This window comes from Bubalus kerabau, chromosome 5, assembly GCF_029407905.1.
Source record: "Bubalus kerabau isolate K-KA32 ecotype Philippines breed swamp buffalo chromosome 5, PCC_UOA_SB_1v2, whole genome shotgun sequence".
In the NCBI taxonomy this organism is placed as follows: domain Eukaryota; kingdom Metazoa; phylum Chordata; class Mammalia; order Artiodactyla; family Bovidae; genus Bubalus; species Bubalus kerabau.
The window spans coordinates 18715302-18739421 of NC_073628.1; the positions used below are offsets into that span (position 1 = coordinate 18715302).

Genomic DNA, 24120 nt, shown 5'->3' on the forward strand with positions numbered 1-24120 from the left:
GAGGACACAGCCTCTAGAGATACTGGGGTGCGTGGTGGGGGGTTGGCAGGTGGGGGGCGTTGAGGGGAGTGTGCGGCGCTCACTGGGCAGCAGAGGGCAGGAAGTTGGGGACAAGAGCCTGGGGGCCCAGGGAAGCCAGGCCCCAGGGTCCTGCTTTCAAGGAGGAGGGCTCAACGAAGAAAAGGAGGCTGGACACGAGGTCTCCGGGCAAACCCTGGAACCACCCAAAGTCAGGCTCCCAAGGAAGCACTGGGTGACCACTCAAGGGACGCACATACCCTCCCCCATCCATGTCCTCTCCCCTGGCCGCCCCCCTGGGCGGGGGTCTCCTGAGAGCTCTGGGCAGGGTGGAGAAGATCCCTCATGCTCCTGGCCAGGTACCTGGGCAGGTAAGCCGCACCCCCACCCCGGTGACCACACCCTGGCGATGCCAAGACCAGCACTCCTCTCCTGAAGGATCTGCAGCATGTCCAGACAAGCCCTGTCATTCAGTGGATGGAGGGGCGGGGGCAGGGGGTGGGGGGGAAGGGGCGGAAGATGATCAGGTGCGGTGGGCACGAGAGACCAGCTCACACTCACCCTGAACTCGGTAAGGGTGGAGCGGGGGGCTCCGGTCTGAGCAGCTCCTCCCCCAACCTTCGAGGGGAAGGCGTCTGTCCGAACACATCCAAGCTGTCCGCAGGCCCCGTGGGGCCCGGCGGAGGGGAGGGGTAGGCTGTGGCCAGAGTGGTGAAGCCCACAGTGGGCCGGAAGCTGGGGCTGCCGCTGCGGCTGCTCTGGGATGGGGAGCCCGTGGATGGCGTGGACTTTCGCGAGAAGCTGACGGCGGCCGGCGGCTGCAGCGTGATCTCTGACATCTCAGCCTGCTGCAGGAGACCGGGGCGGGGCCGGGCCCGCGCGGCCAGCTCAGGGGAGCCGGTGCGGGAGCCGATGGGGCTTTGGGTCAGAGGCGAGAGCCGGGAGGGCTGTAGCACCACTTGATGTAAACTGGGCTCAGTGCGCCTGGCCTGCCGGGGGCTGGGCCGGGGCCGGGGCTGGGGCTCGTACCACCGAGTATCCAGGCCCAGCGCGCTAGGGCCGCCGTGCGCCCCTGAGCCGTCAGCCGGCTCGGGGTAAGGCAGCACGGGTATGCCCATGCCTTGGCTGGTGTGTCTCAGCTGCCCTTGGCTCACGAGAGGCTGCACAGGCCTGTCCTGCCACTTGGCGGTGGGGGGCACTGGGGCAGGGCCTCTGCCTGGCGATTTGCCAGCCCAGCCCTTGGGCGCCTCCAAAGACAGGATGCCTGGGTAGGCTGCGGGCACCTGCAGGGAGGCAGGCGGCAGTCCTCGGGGGAGGCCAGCCGCAGGCTGCAGGCTCTCACCCACTTCACAAGGGTGCAGCTGGTGGGGGAACATCATGGACGGGGTCTCTAGACCCCCGAAGGGGAACTCCGGCCGGCCCCAGGGCTCTGGGGAGCGCCCACCCGTGGGCGTCTGAGTCAAGGGCAGTGTGCTGTTGGAAGCGTTCTCTCCATTCTCCTCGGGGATGGTGGGGTGGCCGAAAGGCCCCTCGGCGTGCAGGGGCGGTGAGGACATGACGGAGCTCAGGGGGCTGCCCACCTCCGGCATGTAGAAGGGAGGCGGTTCCACCTCCCCTGGACTGCTGCTGCTGAGGTACCCATAATACTGGCCGTGCTGGAAGGGCCGGGGGGCGGGCGGGCGGGCTTGACCGGTGGCCTGCAGCCGGCTCTCCAGGCCACCGGGGCCCTCCAGGCCACGGGGCTGGAACCGAGGGCTGTATGCTGGTGGTGGCAGGTAGGACTCCTGGCTGGACGACAGAGGGGTCAGCTGGGACTTGAGGGCAGCCACGGACGCAGGCACCAGCGGGTCCTCGTTCTCCTCGTCCGACTGGCGGAACTCGGGGTACATGTCGGTCTCCTCAGCAAAAGGGAAGCCCTCGATGCGCCGGGCCTTGGCAGAGGGCTCCACCTCAGAGGGGTCCATCACGAAGCGGCCGTCAGGGCCCCTGCTGATGAGCTCGATGGGCGTGGTGGCCTCCGCCTCGGCCTCTGCCTTGGCCACACTGTACTTCTTGCTGCTGATGGCCCTCTTGGTCTTCTTATACAAGGACAACTCCTTCTCGCGCGAGGGGCTCAGCATCCTCTTGGCCGCCGGCTGGCCCTGGTCATCGGAGGACTCGGACGGGGCACGGAGCGTGCGGATGCTCTCAGGGCTGACCTTGCCGGAGGACAGGCTGGGGACAGGGAGAGAGCAGACAGCATGAGGGGGGCTCGGAGGACATGACTTCTTTCTGTTCTTCCTGCCAAGTACCTGAATCACCTGGCAGGGTGACAGTGAGGAGGAATGGCAGCGGGGCCACATGTTCTGGCATGAGATACTCTGCCTGGCTCTCAACTGCCTAGGTGGGCGCTGTCCGTTTTCCAAACAGACACCCTGTTCCTACGCTTATTCTGTCTGCTTCTACTATTTGCCACTTCTCTCTAGTCACACCTGCAACTTGACTCCTAGATTGCTCAAGAAATGCAAGCTCCTTTTACTATTAACTTAACCAAAACATATTAAGAAGATACATCTGTTAGGATGGGGGAAAAGAAAAAACATCAAAGAAATATATTCTAAAGCCAAAGAAAAACAGTTCATCTGCTCTCTTGAGTTGTCTGCTTCCTCTGTCAGTGTGGACAACTTGAAACTACCATGCAGATCAATTAAGGTGACAAGGCTAAGCGAGCCCTCCACCCTCCACCCCGGACAGCCGTGCCCTCTCCTCCTGGGGAGGCCACTTACGGAGACTCCAGGCTCTTCCTGCAGTGTGTGATGGAGAGTGGAGGGTCTGGAGGGAGAAAGGATGGAGCTGGCTGAGGCTGATGCCACAGAGCCCACCCCAGCTGTTGCTGGGCCCAGGGCAAATCCCCGAAGGGAAGCAGCCCCCAGGTGTCAGGAAGCGCTCCATCCAGGATCCTGCACCCCCACCACTCCACCCTCATTCTGGTCCCAGCCACCTCTCCCACCATCAAGGCAAGTCCCGCTGGCAGCTCTGCCCACAAGGTCCGGTTTCTCTGTTTTCAAGGCGACACCCACCTTTCTTGCGCTTGAGCTTCCGCTTGCGCTGCTTGTTGACAAAGCAGGCGGCCAGGGTGCTGAACAGGATGGCTGCAGCCAGGAAGCAGATGGTGGCCACAATGCCAGCCAGTACCGGTCGAGCCAGCCCCTCGTCGGTCAGGTCCGGCTGCGGGAAGATGTCTGAGGGGATCGGGGTAGGGGTGGGGGGTGGAGCACAGGTGAGACTCTTCCCTCCCCCAGGGCCCCAGGTGCCTCTCCGCCCGCATAGTCTAAGGCTCTGCCCTAACACTGAAGAGGCGGCGTGGTGGGAAGAGGCAGAAGGGCATCGGGAAGCTGAGGAGTCGCCACCTGTATCTCCTCCCCGTGGGGCAGCCTCTCCAGGTGATGTCCAGGCCATCACTCACCTGATGACCTCACCAGGTGCCCTCACCAAGCAGCACGCTCCACCCGGGAGCCACGCCCAGTTGACCGGATGCTGCAGGAGCCTAAGTATCACAAGGCCACAGGGACTCCCGCCAGCCTCTCTACAAGACCAGAGCCCAACAGGGTGAGTGCAGCACCACAGGGCTGTCACTCCAGATGCAGGCTCCCATTCTGCCACGACGGTGCAGGCGGGCAACCCCTGCAGGGGGTCAGCACTTCCTGGCCATCAAGGGCACATGCTGGCGTGGACAGGGCCATCAGACAACATCCTGTTCTATTGGCAGAAGGGCCCAGATTCACAGAGCTTGTGAGAGACAGCGGGATTGGATGGGTCCCCAGGATCACACGTCACCCAACAGCTCATTAGGAAGTGCCACCCCCCAGGCTCATCAAAGGGAAGCCCACATATCTTTGATACATTTGGCCAGAATCCACTCCCATGTCGATGAAGACATGGATTAAAACAACCCAGATCATGCTGAGTAGAAAAAGAGGGCTCAGCCTTTGCAAGCAGGCGGCTGAAAGACAGGGAATGCTAAAGCAGTTGGAGGACGTTCACCAGGGACTCTCGCCACTACTGGGAACCAGACATAAAGCCACTGAGCAGAGCAGTTCACGAGAGGTGCCCCCAAACCCTCAAGTCCTCTACCCCAGCCTGGGCTGCAGCTCTCTCCCCCAGATGGATGCCAAGACAGAAGTGTGCTGGGCTACAGCCGGCACCTCCGAGGAGAAAAAAAACAAGACCAGGTTTCCTAGAGGATCAGTGGTTAAGAAGCCACCTGCCACTGCAGGGCACACAAGTTCAATGCCTGGTCAGGGAAGATTCCACATGCTGCAGAGCAACTGAACCCATGCACTACAACTACTGAGCCTGAGCTCTAGAGCCCAGGAGCTGCACCTCCTGAACCCAGGTGCGGCAACTACTGAAGTCTGCATGCCATAGAGCCCATGCTCCACAACAAGAGAAGTTACAGCAATGAGAAGCCCGCACACCACAGAGAGTAGCCCTGGCTTGCCACAAGTAGAAAAAGCCCGTGCAGCAACAAAGACCCAGCACAGCCAAAAACAAAAATAAATGAATTAAAAAAAAAAAAGAAACCAGCCCCACAGTGCCTAACACTCAAGACAGAAGTGTGTTAGGCTCTCCGGAAGGCTCGCTTCCCTGCCCACCCCACCGTACCAGCATCTCCAGGAATCCCAAGCATGAGCTTATCAGGCCCCCTCCTGCCCCCTGCCTCCAAGCACTGCCCAAGGACATGTGCCCCAACTTGATCGCTAAGCAAAAGCTTCTTCCCAAACCAAGGGAACCACTTCTGGGGGAGGGATCTGCTACTTGGCAGGGACTGTAACTGGAGAAATATGCGTAGATTTGGGACCAGAGCCAAGAGAAAAGAAGATAAATGGAGACAGTGCTAGGGAGTTGGCTTTATTTAGCCTGAAAAAAATCTAGGGAGAGGAAGGAGCGGAGGAAAACAACACCAAACAGCAATTTTCCAAATGAAACACCCTAATTATAAAGCTGCCTTACCAAGAGGCATCGGTAAGCACCGCTGACCCGTTTCTGTCTCTTTGCTCCAATTTGCACCCCCCACGTCACCCCACAAGTGGATAACACCAGAGGAACAGAAATTTAACAGCAAAAGGACTGAAGTTCTTTTTGACTATTCTAACGCGAAGGTTAGCTGGATTTCCTTCTGTGGCTACCGCAGAGAAGTGGTCATGAATTCGGCTCTTCAGGTGGAGAAACCCTACCCACCTGAAGGCCATGACACAAAGAGTCAGCTGGCGCCCCTCCTCTATTCCGGCTCAGCCTCTCCCCACACGAGCTGGTGTGCCGATGCGGCCCCGACCCCAAGTACCTGTGCTGGAGACGCCGGCAATGTTGCTGGGCTCGCTGATCAGATCCTGCATGACGGCCAGGACCCGGAACTCGTACCACGTGTCCTACAGCCCCAGAGGTGACACCCCGTCAGCCGCGCAAACTGTCCCAGCCACCAGTACCCCTCCCAGTGGAGCCCCCGCCACCAACTCTGCAACTTGGGCTATCTACCAATTTCCATGGGATAAATACTCGGACTGTGATAGATTCCAAGCTATACATGTGAGGTCACTGAAAGCAAAGCTAGAAAGAGATGCAATGTGGGCTCTTGGGACCAATCCCAGCTCTAGAGCATCCAGGGAAGGGAGAAAGGAAGAAGGGATAGATAGCAGGCACATGTGCAATAAGCGGCTGCCTCTCTCCAGCTAGAGAGACGCCAAGGTATAAGGGGAGTCAGCTGGGAAAAAATACCATGTTCTCCAGGGGCTCAGAACTGCTGAAGAAGGGCTCCCACCCTGGGCTGCCCATGTCGGACTCCAGCCCTCCCTGCGCTCCCTGGCTTTTGGCGGCATGTGGAGACCCCTCGGGGCTGGCCCTGAACTTGCAGACCTTGGCTGCCGTAACCCCAGAACCCCAAACCCTGGCAGCAGCCCTGGGAGAGCAGGAGTGCAGGTGTGGCAGTATGCAGACAGCCTCCCGACACCTGAGCTCCCAGTGATTCTAGATGCAATTCACAGTCACTTCCAGCAAACGCCAGGCTCTGCACCTGTGATAGGTCCCTGGCAAAGAAGTCCAACTCGGTGCCAGGAATGCCATCGTCCAGCGTCTCCCAGCGCTCTCCGACGCGGAACTCCAGGATGTAGCGATCGATGGGGAAGCTGTGGTTGGCAGGTGGGAGCCAGGACAGGAGCACGCCCTGCTGGGTCCGGTTGGCTGTGAGGCACCTCGGTGGGGTAACCAGCACCAGGGGTTCTGGAGTTGTGACAGGGAATGCTGCAGGGCGGGGAGCAGATGATGAGGGGGTTGCTGAGGCTGCTGCACCCCCTCTACCCACGTGTTCCTGCGGCACAGGGACCCCAAGGCGGTGAGGGTCACATCCCCTGGGAGCAGGCATCAATTTAAGGACCAGTCACATGAAGAGCCCTCCTGATCCAAAGGAAGGAGGCCGGGCAGCAGGCCTGAGCTTCCTGATTCTGTCTCCAGAGCACATCCAACAATACCGAGGGACGAGGGATGGCACCATGTCCCTCACAGGAAAAACATCAGGAACCATTGGGAACTAAGGTGGACTCTTTAAAAAGATACTTTCGTTCCCTTTCGAAGGAGGAGGAACACCTTCCCTCAGCACTGCCCTGTCCCTACAGTCCCCTCTGGCCCAGGTGGAAAGCTGGCCCCCATGGGGGGCTCTCTGGGGCAGGATGAGCCTTCCTCCATAGCTGCCCCCTTGGTGGCAATAAAGGACCCCGGGCAACACTGGTGTGGAGCTGCCCGGTCACGGCTGCCCTTGCTGGCCGCAGAGAGGGGACAAATGCAACAGCAGCCAGGAGGGCACGGCCCCTCCTGGGCCCCTGGGTCAAGAAGGAGGAGATGGGTCCGCGCCTGCCACCAAATGAGGCTGGGGGCCAAAGGAAGGAACCAGCAGAGAACAGGAGGAGGAGAAAGGACCCCCAATCCCCCTACAAGGCCACAGGAAAATGGAAACAGGTGGTCAGCCATGAAGGATGAAACCAAAGCTCTTCCATCCACCCGAAGACACATGAGGCTGGCCCACAGGGCCCAAAGTACTCAGCCAGGGCACTCTGGTCCAGACCAACCCCGAGGGATGGTGGGACAGACCCCTGCTGCAACATCAGTGACGGTCATATAAGGCACTTAGCAAGGTGCCTGCATAGAGCGGGCAAGAAACGTCTGCTCCATCCCAGCTCCTTCAGGAGCGCCCCGGCCCGGCCTCACCTAAAGTGTTCACAGTGACCACCTCACTGAAGGCGCTGGTGCCCAGTTTGTTCTGGGCCAGGACACTGAACTGGTACGCTGTCTCGGGCTCCAGGGCTTCCACCAGCAGCCAGCTGGGTCCCGGAGGCACAGGCAGGGACAGCCAGTCATGGGGCCCAAACTGTGCCCGCTTCATCCTGCCCAAAAGGGAGAGAGGATTGGGGACAAGAAGACGGGGTGGGTTACACTGGAGACAGGAGAGGGCACACAAGTGCTGGAGGTGGGGGGCACCCTGGCCTCCCCAGGTTTGAGGTCAGGAACAGGCTGCGACCAATCAGCTACGGCTGGCCCTGTTCCCATGAGGCCAGGTCCCTGCCACTGGTGGTGTCTCATCTATGAAAGGGGACCCTTGGCATTATTGACGCTCAAGAAACTGGTCAAATTACCAGTTGCATTCTGAGAGAACCTCACCCTGGGCAGAGTCTTAAGAGTGGCCCTGCCCTGAGAGTGAGGACACTGGGAACAAGGCAGATGCTAAAGTGGGAGAGTAGCAATGAGCACCAGCAGGACTTGAGGGAGGCCAGGTGCCCAGCTGCCTGGCTGCTTTGGGATGGTCAAAGCGGGCCTGCCTATGTGACCCAGAGGGCTTGCTCTGTTCAAGCAGGCTGGTGTCACTGAGGAGGAGCTGGGCACAGGACAACAACAACAAAGCGCTTCCCCACAATGGGGACAAGATTCTAAAGCCTTCCAGGTTAGAAGTCACCAAGGACGGCTGCACTGTGGATGCAGAATGCTGGAATCCAGGGAGAGGGTCAACCCCTGCTCTGCAGCCCGCCGCACTCCCCAGGGCCATGAAGCTGGTGCCCAGACGCACTGTCCAGTGCCACCACGGGGAGGGGATGGCTTCCCGTTGGACTGGCCATGCAGATCAAGGACCCCTGAGGAGGCCAGGTCCCTACACACCGATGGCTCACAGTTGCCTCTGCCCAGGAATTAGAGCCAGGGCAGCGGAAAGCACAGCAAAGAGAAGCCAGCATCAAAGGTCAGGATGGGAGAGCTGGAGGCAGGCAGAGAAAAGGGGGGAAAGAGCCCCCTAGCCCAAGACTGCCCCTCCCACCCGGCACCCCAGCAGGCAAGCAGGGTGACACAGCGAAGCAGAGCCACAGGCAGCGAGGGGACCAGTCCATGCCCAGACCTTCTGCTCAGGCCTCCCCGAAGGTGGCCACATGCCCTGCCCTGGCCACACAGCCCCCTGGCAGTACCTCACCTGCCCCATGGGGGTGGGACGGGGTTTGCTTCAACTCTGAGCCCCCCCAAGCTCACCACCTAGGTCCAGTTTGCATCCAGAACTCAAAGCCCAGGTATTCAGAGTCTAGGAAACAGGCCAGGTCCCTCTCAACCTTCCTTGTGCTGGAAGTCCACAGAGGGCTCTGCCTGAGTCTCTGTCTCCTCCTCCTCTCCAGGCCTGGTGAGCCTGGGGCAACACGCACCCTGAGGAGACAGGTCTGGAGAGGAAGAGCTGAGGCTCATCCTCCCTGATCAACAATGTCACCCCTGATGCAGGTGGCCAGCTCTGGGCTCAGGAAAACCCTAGGTGAGTGTGGATCTCAACCGAGGGCTCTCCTCCCATTTTTTCTACACCTCCTGTCCTCAGCCTGACTCACACGTCACTGAGATGCCGGTCAACCCCAAGGTTTCGGCAAAGATCTCCAATCACCGCATCTCACCAAATGAATGTACAGCCAGGTACAAAGGCAATGGACACACAATCCCAGAAAGAAATGCACATGTGCAGACGAGGGCAGGAAGGTGAGCGCCACTTCACACTGGTTTCTGGAACCATGGGGGAAGGGTCAGGATAAAGCTAATCCTAGGCTTGCAGCTGGGCTGTCTTAGGATGCCCAAGATCAGGAGTCTCTTCCAGACTCCAGAGGACAGAGGAACCTAGAGGAGCGAGCCAAGGACATGGAAGGGCCGCAAGATCAGCTGAGGACACTCACCACAGGATGGTGGGCCATTCGGGCCCCGGCATCATCCCAGACGCCCCGCCCACAGAAGCCTCGTCACCAGGCAGCACACACCCACCATCCAGAGGAAGGTCAAGTGGGCAGAGATCCACACCCTCCTCATAACCTGCCCCCCAAGCCCTGTGGACTGATGAGGGAGGGAAAAGCAGAGAGCGAGGCGTGCAGGGGTGACTCACAGAGGTCCGTACCAAACAGAGAATGTCTGCTCAAATCCTCCGTCGTAGCCTGGCTCCCAGGACACATTGGCAGTTGTCATGGAGACCTGGACCCGGACACTGCCCGGGGCATGGGGGCTGGTGCCTGGAGACCAAGCAGACACCTCAGGCAGGGAGGAAGTGAACCCACATGACCGGGGCTGTGACCCCGGGTGCCCTGCAAGCACGGTGGCCCCACGGGAGCAGTGGGGGCCATGAAGCTCTGAGGAGCTGGGTCCAGCCCGGGGCCCTAGGGCTGAAGGAGGAAACCTGTCCTGCCAGGGAGGCCGGTTCTTCCAGCAGGAGACGGCCTGAACGTCAGGGATACGGGCCGAGGGTGGGGAGTCAACCCCTGGTCATCAGGACTGTGCTCATCTGCAGAACACAGAAGTGCACCTGATGGAGGTCAGCAAAGCCAAAAGGCCCTGTCCCACACGACTCTGGCCTGAGACCCAAACACCATCGAGAGAGCAGCCCAGTCCAGCAGGCCCTCCACATCTCCAGCAGGAGTTTGAATCCAGGGCTCACCACTCAGTGTGGTGATGCCAGGTGAGGTGTCCCACCCAGGCTGGCCTCGGTCTCTGTGAGTGAGCCTGAGGGGAATACCAGCTTCCACTATGCACCACTAGGTACCGAGCTTAAAGCCAGTGGTAAATGTCCAATGGCTGTTGTTAGGACAGTGGCTGTCTGTCCCAGAGGGGCAGGCATAATGTCCAGGCTGGGGTCCTAGGGACAATGTCTCCAACAGCAGAAGAGCCCCAGGAAACGGGACACCTGCGCCAGGCCCCGCCCAACCCCGAGCCCGTACCGATGACGGTCAGGTGGGTGCTGGCAGTGATGCTGGTGACCACGTTGGTGGCGATGCACTCCCACTCCCCGTGGTCCTCCTTGCTCAGGGCGCGGAACTGCAGGCTCCCGCTGGGCAGGGTGTTGTGCTTGCTTCTGCTGGGCTTCCCTACCTTGGCCAAACACGGGGGCAGGAGTGGGCGGCCAGGGCAGAAGAGAAGCCACCGACACTCAGGGCTCCAGAAGGGGGTCAGCACTGGGCTTCAGCCCACAGCCCTCCGCTGCCCCTTGGGAACGGAGCAGTCCCGGCCGTGCCCCCATGGTGCTCCCCACAGCCCTCCACTGCCCCCGGGTCACCCTTGGGCTGCCCCTTGGGAACAGAGCAGTCCCAGCCATACCCCCATGGCGCTCCTGCAGCCCTGGAGCCCAGGGGTACCTTTCTCCAGGTGATGATGGGAAGGGGACCCTGCCCCACCCTCCACGAGCCCCGGAGCCCAGGGGTACCTTTCTCTAGGTGATGATGGGGAAGGGGTCCCCACCACGCTCCCTGCAGCCCCAGAGCCCAGGGGTACCTTTCTCCAGGTGATGACGGGAAAGGGGTCCCCAGCCGCGGCACAGGGGATGAGCAGCTCCCGGCCGGCCTCCTGCCTGTACTCCCAGCCCGGTAGCACCGTGAAGTACGGGGGGTCCTAGGAGAGCAGGCCAGGCCGTGACACCAGGCATTTCAGGAGCCCGCCTGCCCACACGGAGGCACCCGCAGCCTGGCCTCACCTTCAGGACAAGCCTCGCAGGGGCAGACTGGCCCATGGTCCCCAGGGTGTTGTAAGGCACACAGGTGTAAGTGCCAAGAGCCTCCTCTGTGGCCTCCTCGATCCGGATGGAGCCGTCCTCCATCAGAGTCCAGCCCAGGTTCTGCCGGGCACAGACAGTGGAGCGGAGCCGTGGTCAGTGCTGACATCCAATCCAGCCCCACCAGTCAGACCCAAGCTGCCCCTCTGTGGGCAGACATGTGGGGTGGGGCATCTCGGGTCTGGGAGGATGGCCACACCTGCTGGACTTGGCCCCGTGGGAAGCAGCTCTTTGCTCTCCCAGAACTCTGAGGGGAGTGGAGGGGTCCTGCCGGGAACCAGATCCCTGGAGGCAGCATCTCAGAGCCAGGGGCCTCCCGAGACCCACACGCAGCCCTCCAGCACCTTCTCAACCTGCAGGGGACGGCCGTCCTTATTCCACTTGACCACGGTGGCCGGCGGCTCTGCGTCCACGGGGCAGCGGATGTAGCCGTGAATCCCCACGGGCACATAGATCACAGGCGGCATGTTGAGGACTCGGGCTGGGTCTGCAGGAGTGGGAGTTGGGGCAAGGAGGGATGAGAGGGCATAGCAGGGGCCAAGCCACCCCACAGCCCAGGGCCCAGCACTCTGTGTAGCACCAGGTGCCAGCCCAGCGGGACCATAAGACAACATGGCCCACCCTCAGGGCTGACCACCCAGAGGCCAGCACGGCCGTCCCGTTTGTCCAGTCCTGCATCCTTAAGAACCCCCGTCTGAATGCACTGAGACACTGCCGCTCCTGCCCACCTGCAGTTCCCCCCAAACACCTCTGTCCGCAGACTTGATGGCCAGCAGGGACCCTCAGCACCCCAGCCCCTAGACTCCCAACCTCAAAGCCAGTGTCTGGCCACTGATAAGACCACTAAGATGACAGCATCCCTCCCAAGTAGGCGGGACCCCAGGCCCTTCCTCTCCCCACGCCCTCGGGTCAAGGCTGCTTCTGTACGCTCCCTCCTGCCTCGGTCTCCCGTCTGTGTAGCTGGGGTGCAGAGTCGGCCACGGAGCCTCTGGAAGGTTCTCGGGCAACAAGAGCAGCAGCCCCGAGACTCGGGTGAGTCATCACCCGGGGGCCACGCAGGAGAACGATCCAGAACTCCCCAGGAGGCGGTGGGGATGAATGGGCGGCTCTGTCAGCGTCTGGAGCCCTTCGCAGAAGAGCATTACATAAATACCAGGCCGAGGTGTATATTTAGACATAGCTTCCTACTTTTGTATGGTGGAGGCTTTTTTTTTTCCCCTCCAAGGTTTTCAAAGGGTTTATGAATGGGAAATACTCTGAACACTGCTTTTTAGTAGAAATAAAGATCCTTGTCTCACCCACCTGAAAATCTCATTCCTCCCCCCGCCCCGGATTCTCTTTGAAGGCAGGAAGGAGGTAAGAAAGGACAAGTGGGAGTGGGTGATGTGCTGGAGGGAGATGGGAAACCACTCTTCCCTGGCAGGCATGGCCGCAGCTGGAGGATAGGAGTCCTCATCCAGGCAGGTCAGGGTCCTCTGGGACCACTCCTACCAGCCCTGTGCCTCTGTCTCTGCCCCTCTGTGCCCCATGACACAGCAGATGGGATCTGCCCCACGAGGAGTCTGCAAAGGAGCCTCTTCCTCCGGCAGGTGTGGGTGGGACAGACCTGATGCCCCAGGTCACACAGCTGTCTTGGGGCCTCACAGCTCTCAAGAACCTGGGACTCACAGGACAGCAGCTGAGAGTGATCCTCTGCTGTGGAAACTGGAGAGGAGGCCTCTGACCCCAGCAGCAGCAACACTGCACGAGGGCATGAGGCCAGCACTCGGGCAGCCCCCCACCAGGCCCCTGCTCTGCTGGTCTCGTGGGTCACCAGCTATTCTGCTCACATCCTCAGCTCAGACACCGCCTCCAGGCCCTCTCCAGACAGTCACACTCTCGCCTGCCTGCCCCTCCGTGCTGTGGGGGAGCCTGGTTCTCCCACATAAGCCGTCAAGTGATGGAGTGCCTGTCATCTACCACATCAAGAGGGGACCATGTTGCCTGAGTGACAGAGCCATCGGCCAATCAGGAGGGAGGGACGAGCCCTCATCACACTTCCTCTCCCCACCACAACCAGCAAGCTGAACGATGCTGCACAGACGCCCTCGGCCGCTGTGGGTCTCGGGCAGCCCCAAGAGCTGCAGAGGGAAGGCCCAGAGGGGCCTGGTGCTGGCAGGAATGGATGAGCCACTGGGAGAGGGCCTGTGCCCCTTATCAATACGGCGGGGGAGCAGAGAGCTGGCAGGACAGTCGCCCCACCAGGTGTGAGCCACACGCCCTCAGATAGTGAGAAAAAGCACCTCATTCCAGGTGCAAACAGAGGAGCTGGCCAGCACCAGCACGAGGACAGTGTCCGGAAGGCCATCCTGGCCCTGAGCCCAGCCAGGGTGAGGCTGGCGGGATGGATCAGTGGACAGGGACAACTGCATGGCCGGGAGAAGGACCCAGAGCGGGCTCCATTCACCTGCACTAACCAACCCTGGCAGGGCTTCCTCCAGGGCTGACCCCCTCCCTCGCCCTGGCCCCTCCTCTGCCCACCTTCCCCGAGGCCACCCTCCCGTCCCCAGCATGGCCAGTGCGCCCACTCACACTGCACAGTGAGGTACGCCGAGGCCGAGGGCGAGCGCCCCAGGCTGTTGCTGGGCACGCAGGTGTACTTCCCCGCGTCCTCCGGCTTCACCCGGAAGATGATCAGGGTCCCGTCGATGAGGATCCGCACCCGCAGCTTCAGGTCGCTGCAGGGACACAGGACACATGGAGGAGAGGGTCTTCCATGCGATGCCAGGGCAGTGTGCCCGGGAGTCCTCCCCATGGCTAATGCGTGGGATAGGTGCCCCCCACACTGACACTGGTCTCAGCGCATGGAGCGCAGGAAGGGGACCCCAGCCCACCCTCCCATCCCAGCCAGCTCCCAGAGCCCAAGGGCAGTCCCTGCTGGGAAGCCTCGCCCCCAGGAGGCCTGGCTGGGCTCAGGGCAGGGCGTGCACTCACTTCTGGAAGTAGACATTCTCATCCTGCCAGTACCAGGTGTAGGTGAGGTTGCCGGGGTAGGCCTCTGCCCGGCAGGTGAGCAGCGCGTCCTGGGAGATGTTGACAGTGATGTTCTCAGGAGGGGAGACGATGAAGGGAGGCCCTGGGGGACAGGGACAAATGTGACCTCTCCTGGGGCAGGAGGGACCACAGCACCAGCTGCAGGGGCTCTGCCCCCCAGAAAGGGGCGCCCCAGCCCCAGGAGTGACTGGGCCAGCACTGGTCCAGAAGCAGGCAGCACAACTGGGCAACTGTCATGGAGATGGATCCAGCTGCTGCCTGTGCTCAGGTTCTTACTCACCCTGCAGGTCCCAAGGATGCACGGGGTCCAGAAGTGTGGCCGCACACAGCCCGTGGCAGACACCCACCCATGCACAGCCCCTCTGCCAACCTGGCCCCCTGAATAGCCAACTAACCCCTCCATAGATACAAACACACGGCAAGGAGGAAGACCACTCTCTCGACCCACAAAAGGAACCAGCCTGCCTCTAGAGGAGTAAGAGGCTGACCACAGGTGGAGGGGCATCAGGGAGAGGAGGCAGGAGAAGCAGAGGACATGGCTGGAGTTCCAGCAGCCCTGGTGCTGACTTTCCAGACACCCTGTGGCTGTCACCAGCTCTCGCCCAAGTCAGGAGGCCAGGTGCAGCCACCCCCCCGGCTCCCTCCAGCAGGGGTGGGGGAAGTGGAGCAGGTGGACAGAGGCCACCCCTTCTGGGGGGCTCAGGGCCCCAGGCAGAGCATCACAGGTGCTGACCCCACAGACGCCAGCCCTGCCAAATGCCCTTCATGTTATTTAAGCCTCTGGGGTTGGACTCAATTCAAACCCTTACTTATTAAGGCAGTCACCAGAGGATGAAGTCTGGTGGGGGAGGGGGCAGTCCTCCCCCGGGAAAGGTGGAGACACCACAGGACACCACCTGGGCATTCAGAGAAACCAGAAACCCAGTCGGCATGGCGCCTCCCGCCACCCCATGGGAGGGCCACTGAGGGCCACCAAGGGAGCCCACAACACAGGGATGAGACCCCACCCGGTTCCCTACCATCCCCAGCTAAGCCACCCACACCCTGGGAAGACCCTCAGCTCAGTGGGGCCAGGACTCCCTTCAAGAGGCCTCACCTTGGACGAGCAGGTGGGTGGTGTGCACCGCCTCCCCCTGGATGCTGTATGCGCGGCAGGTGTAGGCGCCTCTGTCCTCCCGACTGACCGACGTCACCGTCAGGCTGCCCTCACTCACCTGGAGCCAAGGAGATGGACTCAGCTCCCACCCTGGGCCCCACCGACGCCTTCCCAGGTGGAGGGGGCCTCGGGGCCTGTGCACTGAGGAACCTCCAAGGTCACAGGTACCTCCCAGTCCGCCTGCCGCCTCCAGCCCCACCTGCACCTCTGCAAAGGTGAATTGGTGGCAGGACAGGAGGCGGGGGGCAGCAAGGAGGGGGTGCAGTGGCCCACGACAGACCCACACTCACCTGGTACTTGTTGCTAGCACCTAGGAGTGTCCCCTCCTTCAGCCAGGTGACAATGGGCTTGGGATTCCCAAAAGCTGTGCAGGTCATGGTGACGCTACCACCCTCCTTGGCCTCAATGTACTGGGGGGGTGTTTCTGTAAAGGTGGGAGGAGCTGCAAGAGACCGAAGGCACGGGGCGGGCTGGTCAGCTGTCCATCCCGCACACGGGCACCCTGCTCCGGGGCCCACCCCACAAGTCCAGGGCACTCCTGGAGGCAGGAGGTAAGTAGGAGACAGGCTCTGCCCACCTGCCTTCTGGAAGGGAGACCTGGAACTCAACAGTCTGGCTGGATCCCAATTCTAAACTTTCCCTTTTGTATCCACCTAATTCCAAATAAAGGACTGTTTGTCCAGCACCACAGGGTGCCCCAGAGGCTCCAGGGACATGGAGATAAACGAGGCATCCATATACCTGCAGCCCTTCACACCTCGACCATCCAGAGACCCATCTTTCCATAACCCCAGCCCAGCCAGGCCCACAGTTGCAGGCCATACACCATCTGAGCCCCATCAGGCCTAACGTGGATCACAAACCAGGTGACGTGGTATCATCTAGACCCTGAAGAAACAATCCTACATCTTCTCCCAGCCCAGCCATGGCCACTCCCTCCCAAATTGCTCCCCCAGCACCTGCTTCGGAGTTCTGTCTAAAATCCCACCCTGTTGAAACAATCAGCTTTTAACACACCCCATCTCATCTGTCGAAGCTGCTTTTAGAAGCCACCTGATCACCCTCAACCCTCTGGACAATCACCTGGGGTCTTCTGGCCCAGCCTAAGGGTCCACAACACCGGGCTGGGCCGGAACTTCTGACCTTGTCTCAAGGCTCCAAGCTCAAGTCCAAAAGCCATTCGCCCTGTAGCCCTGGGCTCAGCTATTCTGGGCTCTACCTAAAACCCTGCCCTCCACATTGATGGGAGGAATGATCCAGGTAGAGTCTGTGAGAGGAGCTGGTAAAACGTAAAGCTACTGAATGGTGGTTATCTTGCCAGTACTGCCATCGCTGTTAGCTGCCCAGAGCTTCTGAGGCCCCAAGGAGAAGCTGTGAGAGGGGTCTCCTAGGAGGTAGCCTAGCCCCAGGCCCAAGCAATGTTAGGGGTCACAGCTGTCCACCAGCCACCACACATCCCTCAAATCGACTCCAACGCTCCAGCCTTCGTGTCTTCCTACAAATGCCAAGAAATTCCATCCCTGGGACTGCTGCACCTGCCATCCCCCCTTCTTGGGCCATACTCACATCTCACCCTTCTGGTGCTTCTACAACTCTGCTAAAATGCTGCCTCTGCCTCACCTGGTCAGCCGGTTGAGGAAGGCACTTGCTGCAGTCTGTCCCCTGAGACAGTTTAAAGCACTTACGACCAAGTCTCCTGAGAGCAGAGATCTCCGTAAATCCCAGTATGTGCTCAGCTTTTAGCGCAGCTTATGTATGGAAGTGAGAGTTGCACCATAAAGAAAGCTGAGCACCGAAGAATCAATGCTTTTGAACTGTGGTGTTGGAAATGACTCTTGAGAATCCCTTGGACTGCAAGATCCAACCAGTCCATTCTAAAGGAAATCAGTCCTGAATGTTCACTGGAAGGAATGATGCTGAAGCTGAAGCTGAAGCTGCAATACTTTGGCCACCTGATGCAAAGAACTGACTCATTGGAAAAGCCCCTGATGCTGGGAAAGATTGAAGGCATGAGGAGATGGGGACGACAGAAGATAAGACGGTTGGATGGCATCACTGACTTGATGGACATGAGCAAGCTCCGGGAGCTGGTGATGGACAGGGAAGCCTGGCAAGCTGCAGTCCATGGGATCGCAAAGAATCAGACATGATTGAGCAACTGAACAGAACTGAAGTGGCAAGTTACAGAGTCTCAACAAATGGCTGAATGAACAGATGAATGCAATGAAATAGCTGCATGCCTGCAAGCGCACGTGCACACACCAACACAAATGCAAATATAAAACTGAAGACACGATGATGGTGAGATGACCTTCTTCAACAATCTGCCCAATGCTCCGCTCGGTGTGGCCACATAGGTGGCCACGAGTGAAGGCTGGGTAACCGGGGAAGCGGTCTTCATCACGCACAACAAACATCTTTGAGAAAGTCAATCCTAACCTGACGTTAAACACACCAAAAGTGATGGTAAAACGCATTCTGTGTTAGTCGCACAGTCATGTCCGACTCTTCGCGACCCCATGGACTATAGCCTGCCAGGCTCCTCTGTTCATGGAATTCTTCACAAGAATGATGGAGTGGGGAGTCATTCCCTTCTCCAGGGGATCTTCCTGACCCAGGAAACAAACCTGGGTCTCCTGCACTGTAGGCAGCTTCTTTCGCATCTGAGCCACCAGGGAAGCCCCAAAACACATTCTAAGCCCTTGCCAAGGGAACCTGGCTTCCGAGCCCCAGACTGCCTCCTACCCTGGCCCGTGAGCCCATCCTAGCCGAGTCCTGCTGCCAAGCCTGCTCTTGAACTACAGCTCACACAGCCTCGGCCTCTATTACCTCTGTGTCACGCTTAAGGAAAAGATAATACAATAAATTATGTCCTGAAGTGACAAATTAATTACTAATTACATAATTACTTTATTATTTAGGTGCTAATCAGAAAAGCACTTTGAACAATTTCAAGTTTTCAGGAAACTAATGGTTTGACTCCCGATTATTTACCGGATTAGGTGTGAGCCTGCCAGCTGCATTTCCAGCTTAATTCTTCTTTTTTCACACATGCCCTATAATTAATCATGCAGGTTAGAAATAGGCTGGCCTCTCCTCCAAGCAGTTCACTGACAGAAAGCAAGGCCTGACTCAGCCTTTTCTAGTATTTCATATGCAATGAGGAAATAATTGGATTTGCTTCCTCCCAACTGGCCTTGAAGAAAACACAGAAGGAGAAGGAGACAACTTGTGATTCTAATTTTTCATTTTCCCAGGGTGATCCCGGTCAGAAATACCTGACATTCTAGTTTGGAAGAAATGCAATGTTTGTGCTCCAGACTCTTTCCTTCAATAAGGGAAGTATTTACGCCAGAAGGAACCTCGGAATGCAGGAGGAGGGAGAGAGAAAGAGAGGGTGAGGTCGCTCAGCTTGGGAGCAGGGCCCTGGTAGGGAAAGCATTCCATGGCGAGCTGAGCTCCAGTGCTAAAGCCTAGCCCTTCATTCCAACAAGCAGCCAGGCTCCTGAACGTGGTGGCTCTGCTTCCTCCAGGCCTCCGGGCCTGCTGTTCCCTCTGCCTCAGAACACCCTGCAGGCCTGATCCCCCGACCCCCTCACCTGGTCATCTCCTCTTCCCCAAAGGGTCTCTGCCCAGGGCTCATTTCCTCAGAGAAGTCCCTGTCCCTCATGCTTCCAAAGCTATACTGCAGTCGCCTGTGGACCTGATTGTCCCCTGACGATCCTTCAGAGCTCAGTCTGCACACCCCCAGAGCCTGCCAAGTGGACATTCATGAACGCATGTTGATCATGGGTCGATTCCCAAGGGCTCTTCGACCACCCAGGCTGACTCTGCCAGCCCGAGGCCCCTCCTGGGCTGCCCGACTTGGTCGTTCTCTCCTGTGATGGGGAGGGTGACCCGTATCCTGCAGAGAGTGACCCCCGCACAGCCGACCTTCCAAACACGGCACCAGGCGTCTTCATCTGCAGCCCTTCATTGAATCTTCACTACAGCCCTGCACACAGGCACGGTTCTTGGAAACAGAATAGTGAAGCTCAGCGAGGGGAGGTGGGTGTCCTGGCTCAGACACTGAATGAGGTGGACTCACGACACAAGCCGAGTCTCATCGGCCCGTGTTCCCTGCTGGTCCACCCGCCTCCACTCCCTGGACAGGACCCAGCGGTGATGTGCGGGAGGCAGGCAGGGCTGTGACGGCATCAGCCCACCTTGGGAGACGGCACAAGAAAGCAGGCAGCGTGGGGGCTCTTGGCTCAGCGCTCCATCAGTGGTGCCATCAGCGGTAGGTTTACCTTCCTAATTACATTTTGCTTGGACTAATATTAAGCTGAGTTTTCATTCCCGGCACAGACAACAGCTGGCATTGAAAGGAAGTTGACTCAAAAGCTCACCGGTAGTGGGGACAGCCCACCCAAGGTTTAAAATAAGCCCACCGTTGGTCTCTGGGGACTGACCGACAGGAGTCGGTTGCGTGCAGTGAGTCAACAGCCTGGACCACTGCCCCAGGGCCACCATTCCTAGGTCTGTTTGGTCCCAGAGGCCAGTCTCAGGCTAAAACACCATTTTCCCAGGGCCCTCGATGGGTTTTCAGGGCAGAAGGTGCACGACCTGACCCAACCTCATGAGACAAGGCCAGTGGAAACTGGGAGAAGCTCACAAGCCAGGACACTGCCAGTTCCTCTCTGCTGAGCATGGAATTCAGGGTCACAGACATCATACCCACAAGGACCTAAGCTGTGCCTGGGCATCCAAAGCACACGTGCCATTGAAGCCTTGACAACTAGCTCAGTATGTGTGGCACGTGGCGGCTGAACACACTATGTCACAAACTGAATCAATAGTAAAATAAAGCAAAGCAAAAACCCTGCTCTCCTCCACCATGGGGATCACTTCTTCCACTTTCTCTGGGTTCCAGTGTTCCCGGCTCCTTGGGAATTTCCCCTCCCAAAGGGGGGCTCCCAGGGGCACAGGGGACCCTCGGTCCTGGGAAAGACCCTGGCCCTGTGAGAGACCATCACCCTTCACCCCAGGAAGTAAGTACCCACTAGCACTGGAAGGGTTACCCTCCAGGCCGGGACCAGCAGGATTGCCACCCAGCCCTGGGTTTATCCTGCTGCTGCCCATCAGTTGCAGCTCAATGGCTGGCTGACGCTCAATGGTTACTCAGGCAAATGGACTAAAGGAAGGCTCTAACAGGGGATCCCTGAAGAGGGTCTTCCTGCAACTGCCCTAGAATCCACCCTGCAGATGCTCAACCCTCCTGGATTCCAGAACCCAGTTCCAGCCCCCACCCATGGTGACCACCGTCTGTCAGGAGCTGCCTGGCCTCTGGGACTCCAGGACACCCAAGGGGCCAGGGGTGTGGCTGGTATCTGACCGGTGGGCCAGGCCAGGGTCTCCAAGAAGGCTGAGGAACTTGGGGCGCAGCTGCACCAGGGTCTCCAGGGCAGGCTACAGTCAGGGGCTGAGTCCCAGGGGCATGGGGAGAAGGCTCAAGCACACGCAGGACACACACCGAACACGCTCGCATGCAGGCACACAACCCACACACCGCGCACCGTGGATGGTGAGATGCACCCAGCTGCCGTTGTGGAAGGTGTCGTACTGCTGGTCGAGTAGGAGCACCTTGCACTCGTACCAGCCCTGATCCTCGGCACGCACCTGCTCCAGCCGCAGGGATGCCTTGTCGTGGAGGCTCGCACGGCCTGTGGAGAGAGACCAAGAGGGTCAGGGCAGGGCGCTGCCCCCTGCAGCCCTAGCCCCACAGGGACAGCCTCCCTCGACCCCAACCCAGGGCAGGCAGGCCCAGGGCAGGGCGGCCCCAAAAGCCCTGCTCTCTCTGCCCACCAGCTGCACCAAGAAGGCTTCAGTTCCCTGCACTGTCCCATTCTCTAGGGGCGGAAGAGAGGAAGGAGCTCTGCTGAGGTGCGATAGGAGAGGATGAGTGGCCCTGGGAACCTCCGGCCAGGCTGAGCAACATCCTATCCCAGGGGTCCCCGTGGCTGCCACGCCCAGCACCCTGTCTGTATGGCTTCCCTACAGCAGCCAGGGGAGAGGCCACCAGGGACAGGGTGCTGACATCCCCTCCCAGTCCTGCCGCTGGGGCCAGAGAGCAGAGAGGACTGGTCCAGACAGAGCCCAGGCCCCAAGCTTGGCTGGAGTGGGGGTTGCACGTAGCCTGAGAACACAGAGCAGCTGGCAGGTAGAGCACTAATCTACTCCGAGCCACCCTCCCTAACTCAGACCCCTTCCCCAGAGTGCCCTCCGGGTCCTCCTTCAGCCCAGCCCATTCCTCGCCCCAATGTCACGACCTCCTCTGCTTTCCTCCTTGTGTTTTAGACACTGGCAATCTGCCTACAAATCAGACAGTCCCAACCAACCAGGGCCGGAGAGACACAGACACAGGAGGAGACAGAAGGGCAGAGAGAGAGAGAGAAATAGAAGCTGACAAAAATGCAAGGCAGACCTCAGAGCCCAGAGGTAAAGATAAAACCCATGTCCTGCCAGCTTCCTCTCTTCCTTTAAACCCCAGCGCACACACACACTCACACACACACACACCCGAGCACACACTCACACTGCCCCATGCCCTCCTCCCTGGTGGGCAGGCCCTTGGCAGTGACTCAGTGAGGCCCAACTGGCAGGAGTCATTGCAGAACAAGACACAGGGGGCCAGGAGGAGGAGGCAGAGTGGGTGCCCAGACGCTCCCTCCACCGAGGACGAGAGGCCCCAACTTCAGAGCCAGAGGGAGGGTGTGGGCGAAGCCAGACAGAGCAAACCCCGTGGCTGCCTGCCGAGGCTCTGACTCAGCTGCTTCTACTGAGCTGCCCTCCAGCCGGCCTCCTCTCCCACGCGGCGGGCTCTGGGCCTCCCTTCTCCTCTGGCCTCCGGATCCGCAGCGCCCCCTGCGGATCGGTGAGGCTGTTCAGGAAGCCCTGTGTCTGCCCCACCTCCTTGTCCCTCTCCTCTCGCCACTTAATTAAAACCTACCAGAGTGCAAAGGATGGGAGGACAGAGGCAGCGACTGGAAAACAGAGATAAGAGGCCCATCGGAAAGGACGAGAGGTTACAAGACACAGGCAAGAGGGACAGGGCGGGGACCCCCCCAGAGCCAGGCGGGAAGCCAGGGCAATGGGGCAGCCCTTACCTGCATATTCAGGGTCCACATGAGGCGGGTAGTAGCCGAACTTGATGAAGATGGGGATAGGCACCCCGAACTTGAACCACTCCACGACATAGGGCGGGGGCTGCCCCGTCACCGGGTGGACCACGTCGCATCGCAGGACCACGCTCTCGCCAGCCCTTGCGGTCACGAACTCGGGCTCCTCTCGCAGGCCGTGGGCACCTAGCGGGACAGCTACGTTGGGACGCAGGAAAGGAGAAGCCAGGAGATCCTGCCCGGCTGTCCCAGAGACTACCTCTGCCCTCCCAACCCTGAAGAGCACAGCCCGACCATGCCTTTTCCCAGTGACACTCCTACCAGCTCTGAGGAGGGTGGCCACTGAGAAGGTAGAGGGGCCTCGGCCCCTCTGTGGACACCAAGGTCCGGTCAGGCACTGCAGCCAAGGGTGAATGGGGACCTCTTCTTGCACCAGGATGCTTCCTGCTAGAGCACAGCGGGGAGACTCAGAGCCGGCGTCCTCCCACGCCCCACCCCCAGCTCAGCCTGATGTTCACAGCACCAAACAAGAGCGTTCCACACAGGAGCGGGGAATCCCCAACAAGCTGAGCAGAGGCTGCTCCTGGCATCGCCAGAGGGAAAACCCCACCGGCCTGAGCTGGCCTCTCTGCCCCTCCTCCCTCTGCCCGCCTCGCCTGCCGCAGAGGAGGGAGCGGGAGGGGCCTCCATCCCTCCAGTGTACAAGCCCCAAGTCTATCAGCAGGAGAAGCCCCAGACATCACCATCCAGACCGCAGGATGCTGGGGACATGGGAGGGGGACTCTGGGGCCACTAGCCTCAGCCAGCTAAGGGGACCACCCCTACCTGGCAGAGGACAAAGCACATGGCTGGATAAGGCACTAACATCCTCCAGAAAGGGACTGGAAGGGAGGGGAGGTGAGGCAGGGAGAGGCCCACACCCCCCAGCCCCAGCCCCAGCCCCAGCCCCAGAGAGAACAGGTTAACCCAGGCTCCGCACCAGGTCTGCAGCCCCACCTCCAGCCTGACTCGGGCTGCCACACCAAAGTCACCTTGTCCACCTTCCTTCCCAGTGAAAGAGCTCGCTGGGAGGCCCCTCCCCCTGCCTTCCCTCCCAGCACCCACACAACCCACCAGACCCCGCCCCTCCCCTCCAGAGCCGGCTGGGCCCCTCCAGGCAGCACCACGGACAGCGGCTGCTCCACTGAGGCTCTGGCCTGACTCTGCGCACACCTCTGACCCCTGTGGGCTCCTGCCAGGCACCTCTGTCTGGCTGTCCCTTGTGTCTCTGTGTATCTGGCTCTTTCTATGTGTCTTTCTATTTGGTTCTGTCTCTCTCTCTCCAGTGTCTCTCCTGTGTCCATCTCTCTCTGGCTCCTCCTCCATGTCTGTCTCTCTGTGTCTCTGTCTCTCTCTAGCTCCCACCCACATGGGTTATGCTGTCTACCTGCTCCCCTTCTTTGTATGACTCTATCAGCGTGTGTTGGGGTGGGAGGGTACATGTGGGGTTCCGTTCGACTATGCTGGGGAAAGGGTTTTGCTTTTCTGCTGCCTGGCCCCTGTGTGCTTGTGTGCTCTGCCTCTCCAGGTCCATGTCTCTGTCGGCCTCTCCTTCTCTCCCTCCCGCTCCAGCTCCCTCTCCTCCTCCCGCAAATTGCGGAAGAAGGAGGAGGCAACTCTTCTGGAAGCTGATTGGCTACTGGTGA

At 59.8% G+C, this 24120-nt stretch overlaps 1 protein-coding gene across 1 annotated transcript in view; it reads right to left on the minus strand.

Annotated features, from left to right (window-relative positions):
- The window catches only part of IGSF9B (immunoglobulin superfamily member 9B), a 46422-nt gene that overhangs the window by 13493 nt on the left and 8809 nt on the right, over positions 1 to 24120 (minus strand). The window contains exons 2-18 of the mRNA XM_055581186.1: positions 22424 to 22621; positions 20834 to 20980; positions 15569 to 15720; positions 15219 to 15336; positions 14063 to 14204; positions 13661 to 13806; positions 11434 to 11576; positions 11012 to 11152; positions 10813 to 10929; positions 10263 to 10413; positions 9449 to 9560; positions 7255 to 7430; positions 6068 to 6294; positions 5342 to 5426; positions 3078 to 3239; positions 2784 to 2829; positions 580 to 2232 (exon numbers count right to left, since the gene is read on the minus strand). Of these exons, the coding sequence (XP_055437161.1) occupies positions 580 to 2232; positions 2784 to 2829; positions 3078 to 3239; positions 5342 to 5426; positions 6068 to 6294; positions 7255 to 7430; positions 9449 to 9560; positions 10263 to 10413; positions 10813 to 10929; positions 11012 to 11152; positions 11434 to 11576; positions 13661 to 13806; positions 14063 to 14204; positions 15219 to 15336; positions 15569 to 15720; positions 20834 to 20980; positions 22424 to 22621 (3916 nt within the window). The remainder of the gene's footprint in view (positions 1 to 579; positions 2233 to 2783; positions 2830 to 3077; positions 3240 to 5341; positions 5427 to 6067; positions 6295 to 7254; positions 7431 to 9448; positions 9561 to 10262; positions 10414 to 10812; positions 10930 to 11011; positions 11153 to 11433; positions 11577 to 13660; positions 13807 to 14062; positions 14205 to 15218; positions 15337 to 15568; positions 15721 to 20833; positions 20981 to 22423; positions 22622 to 24120) is intronic.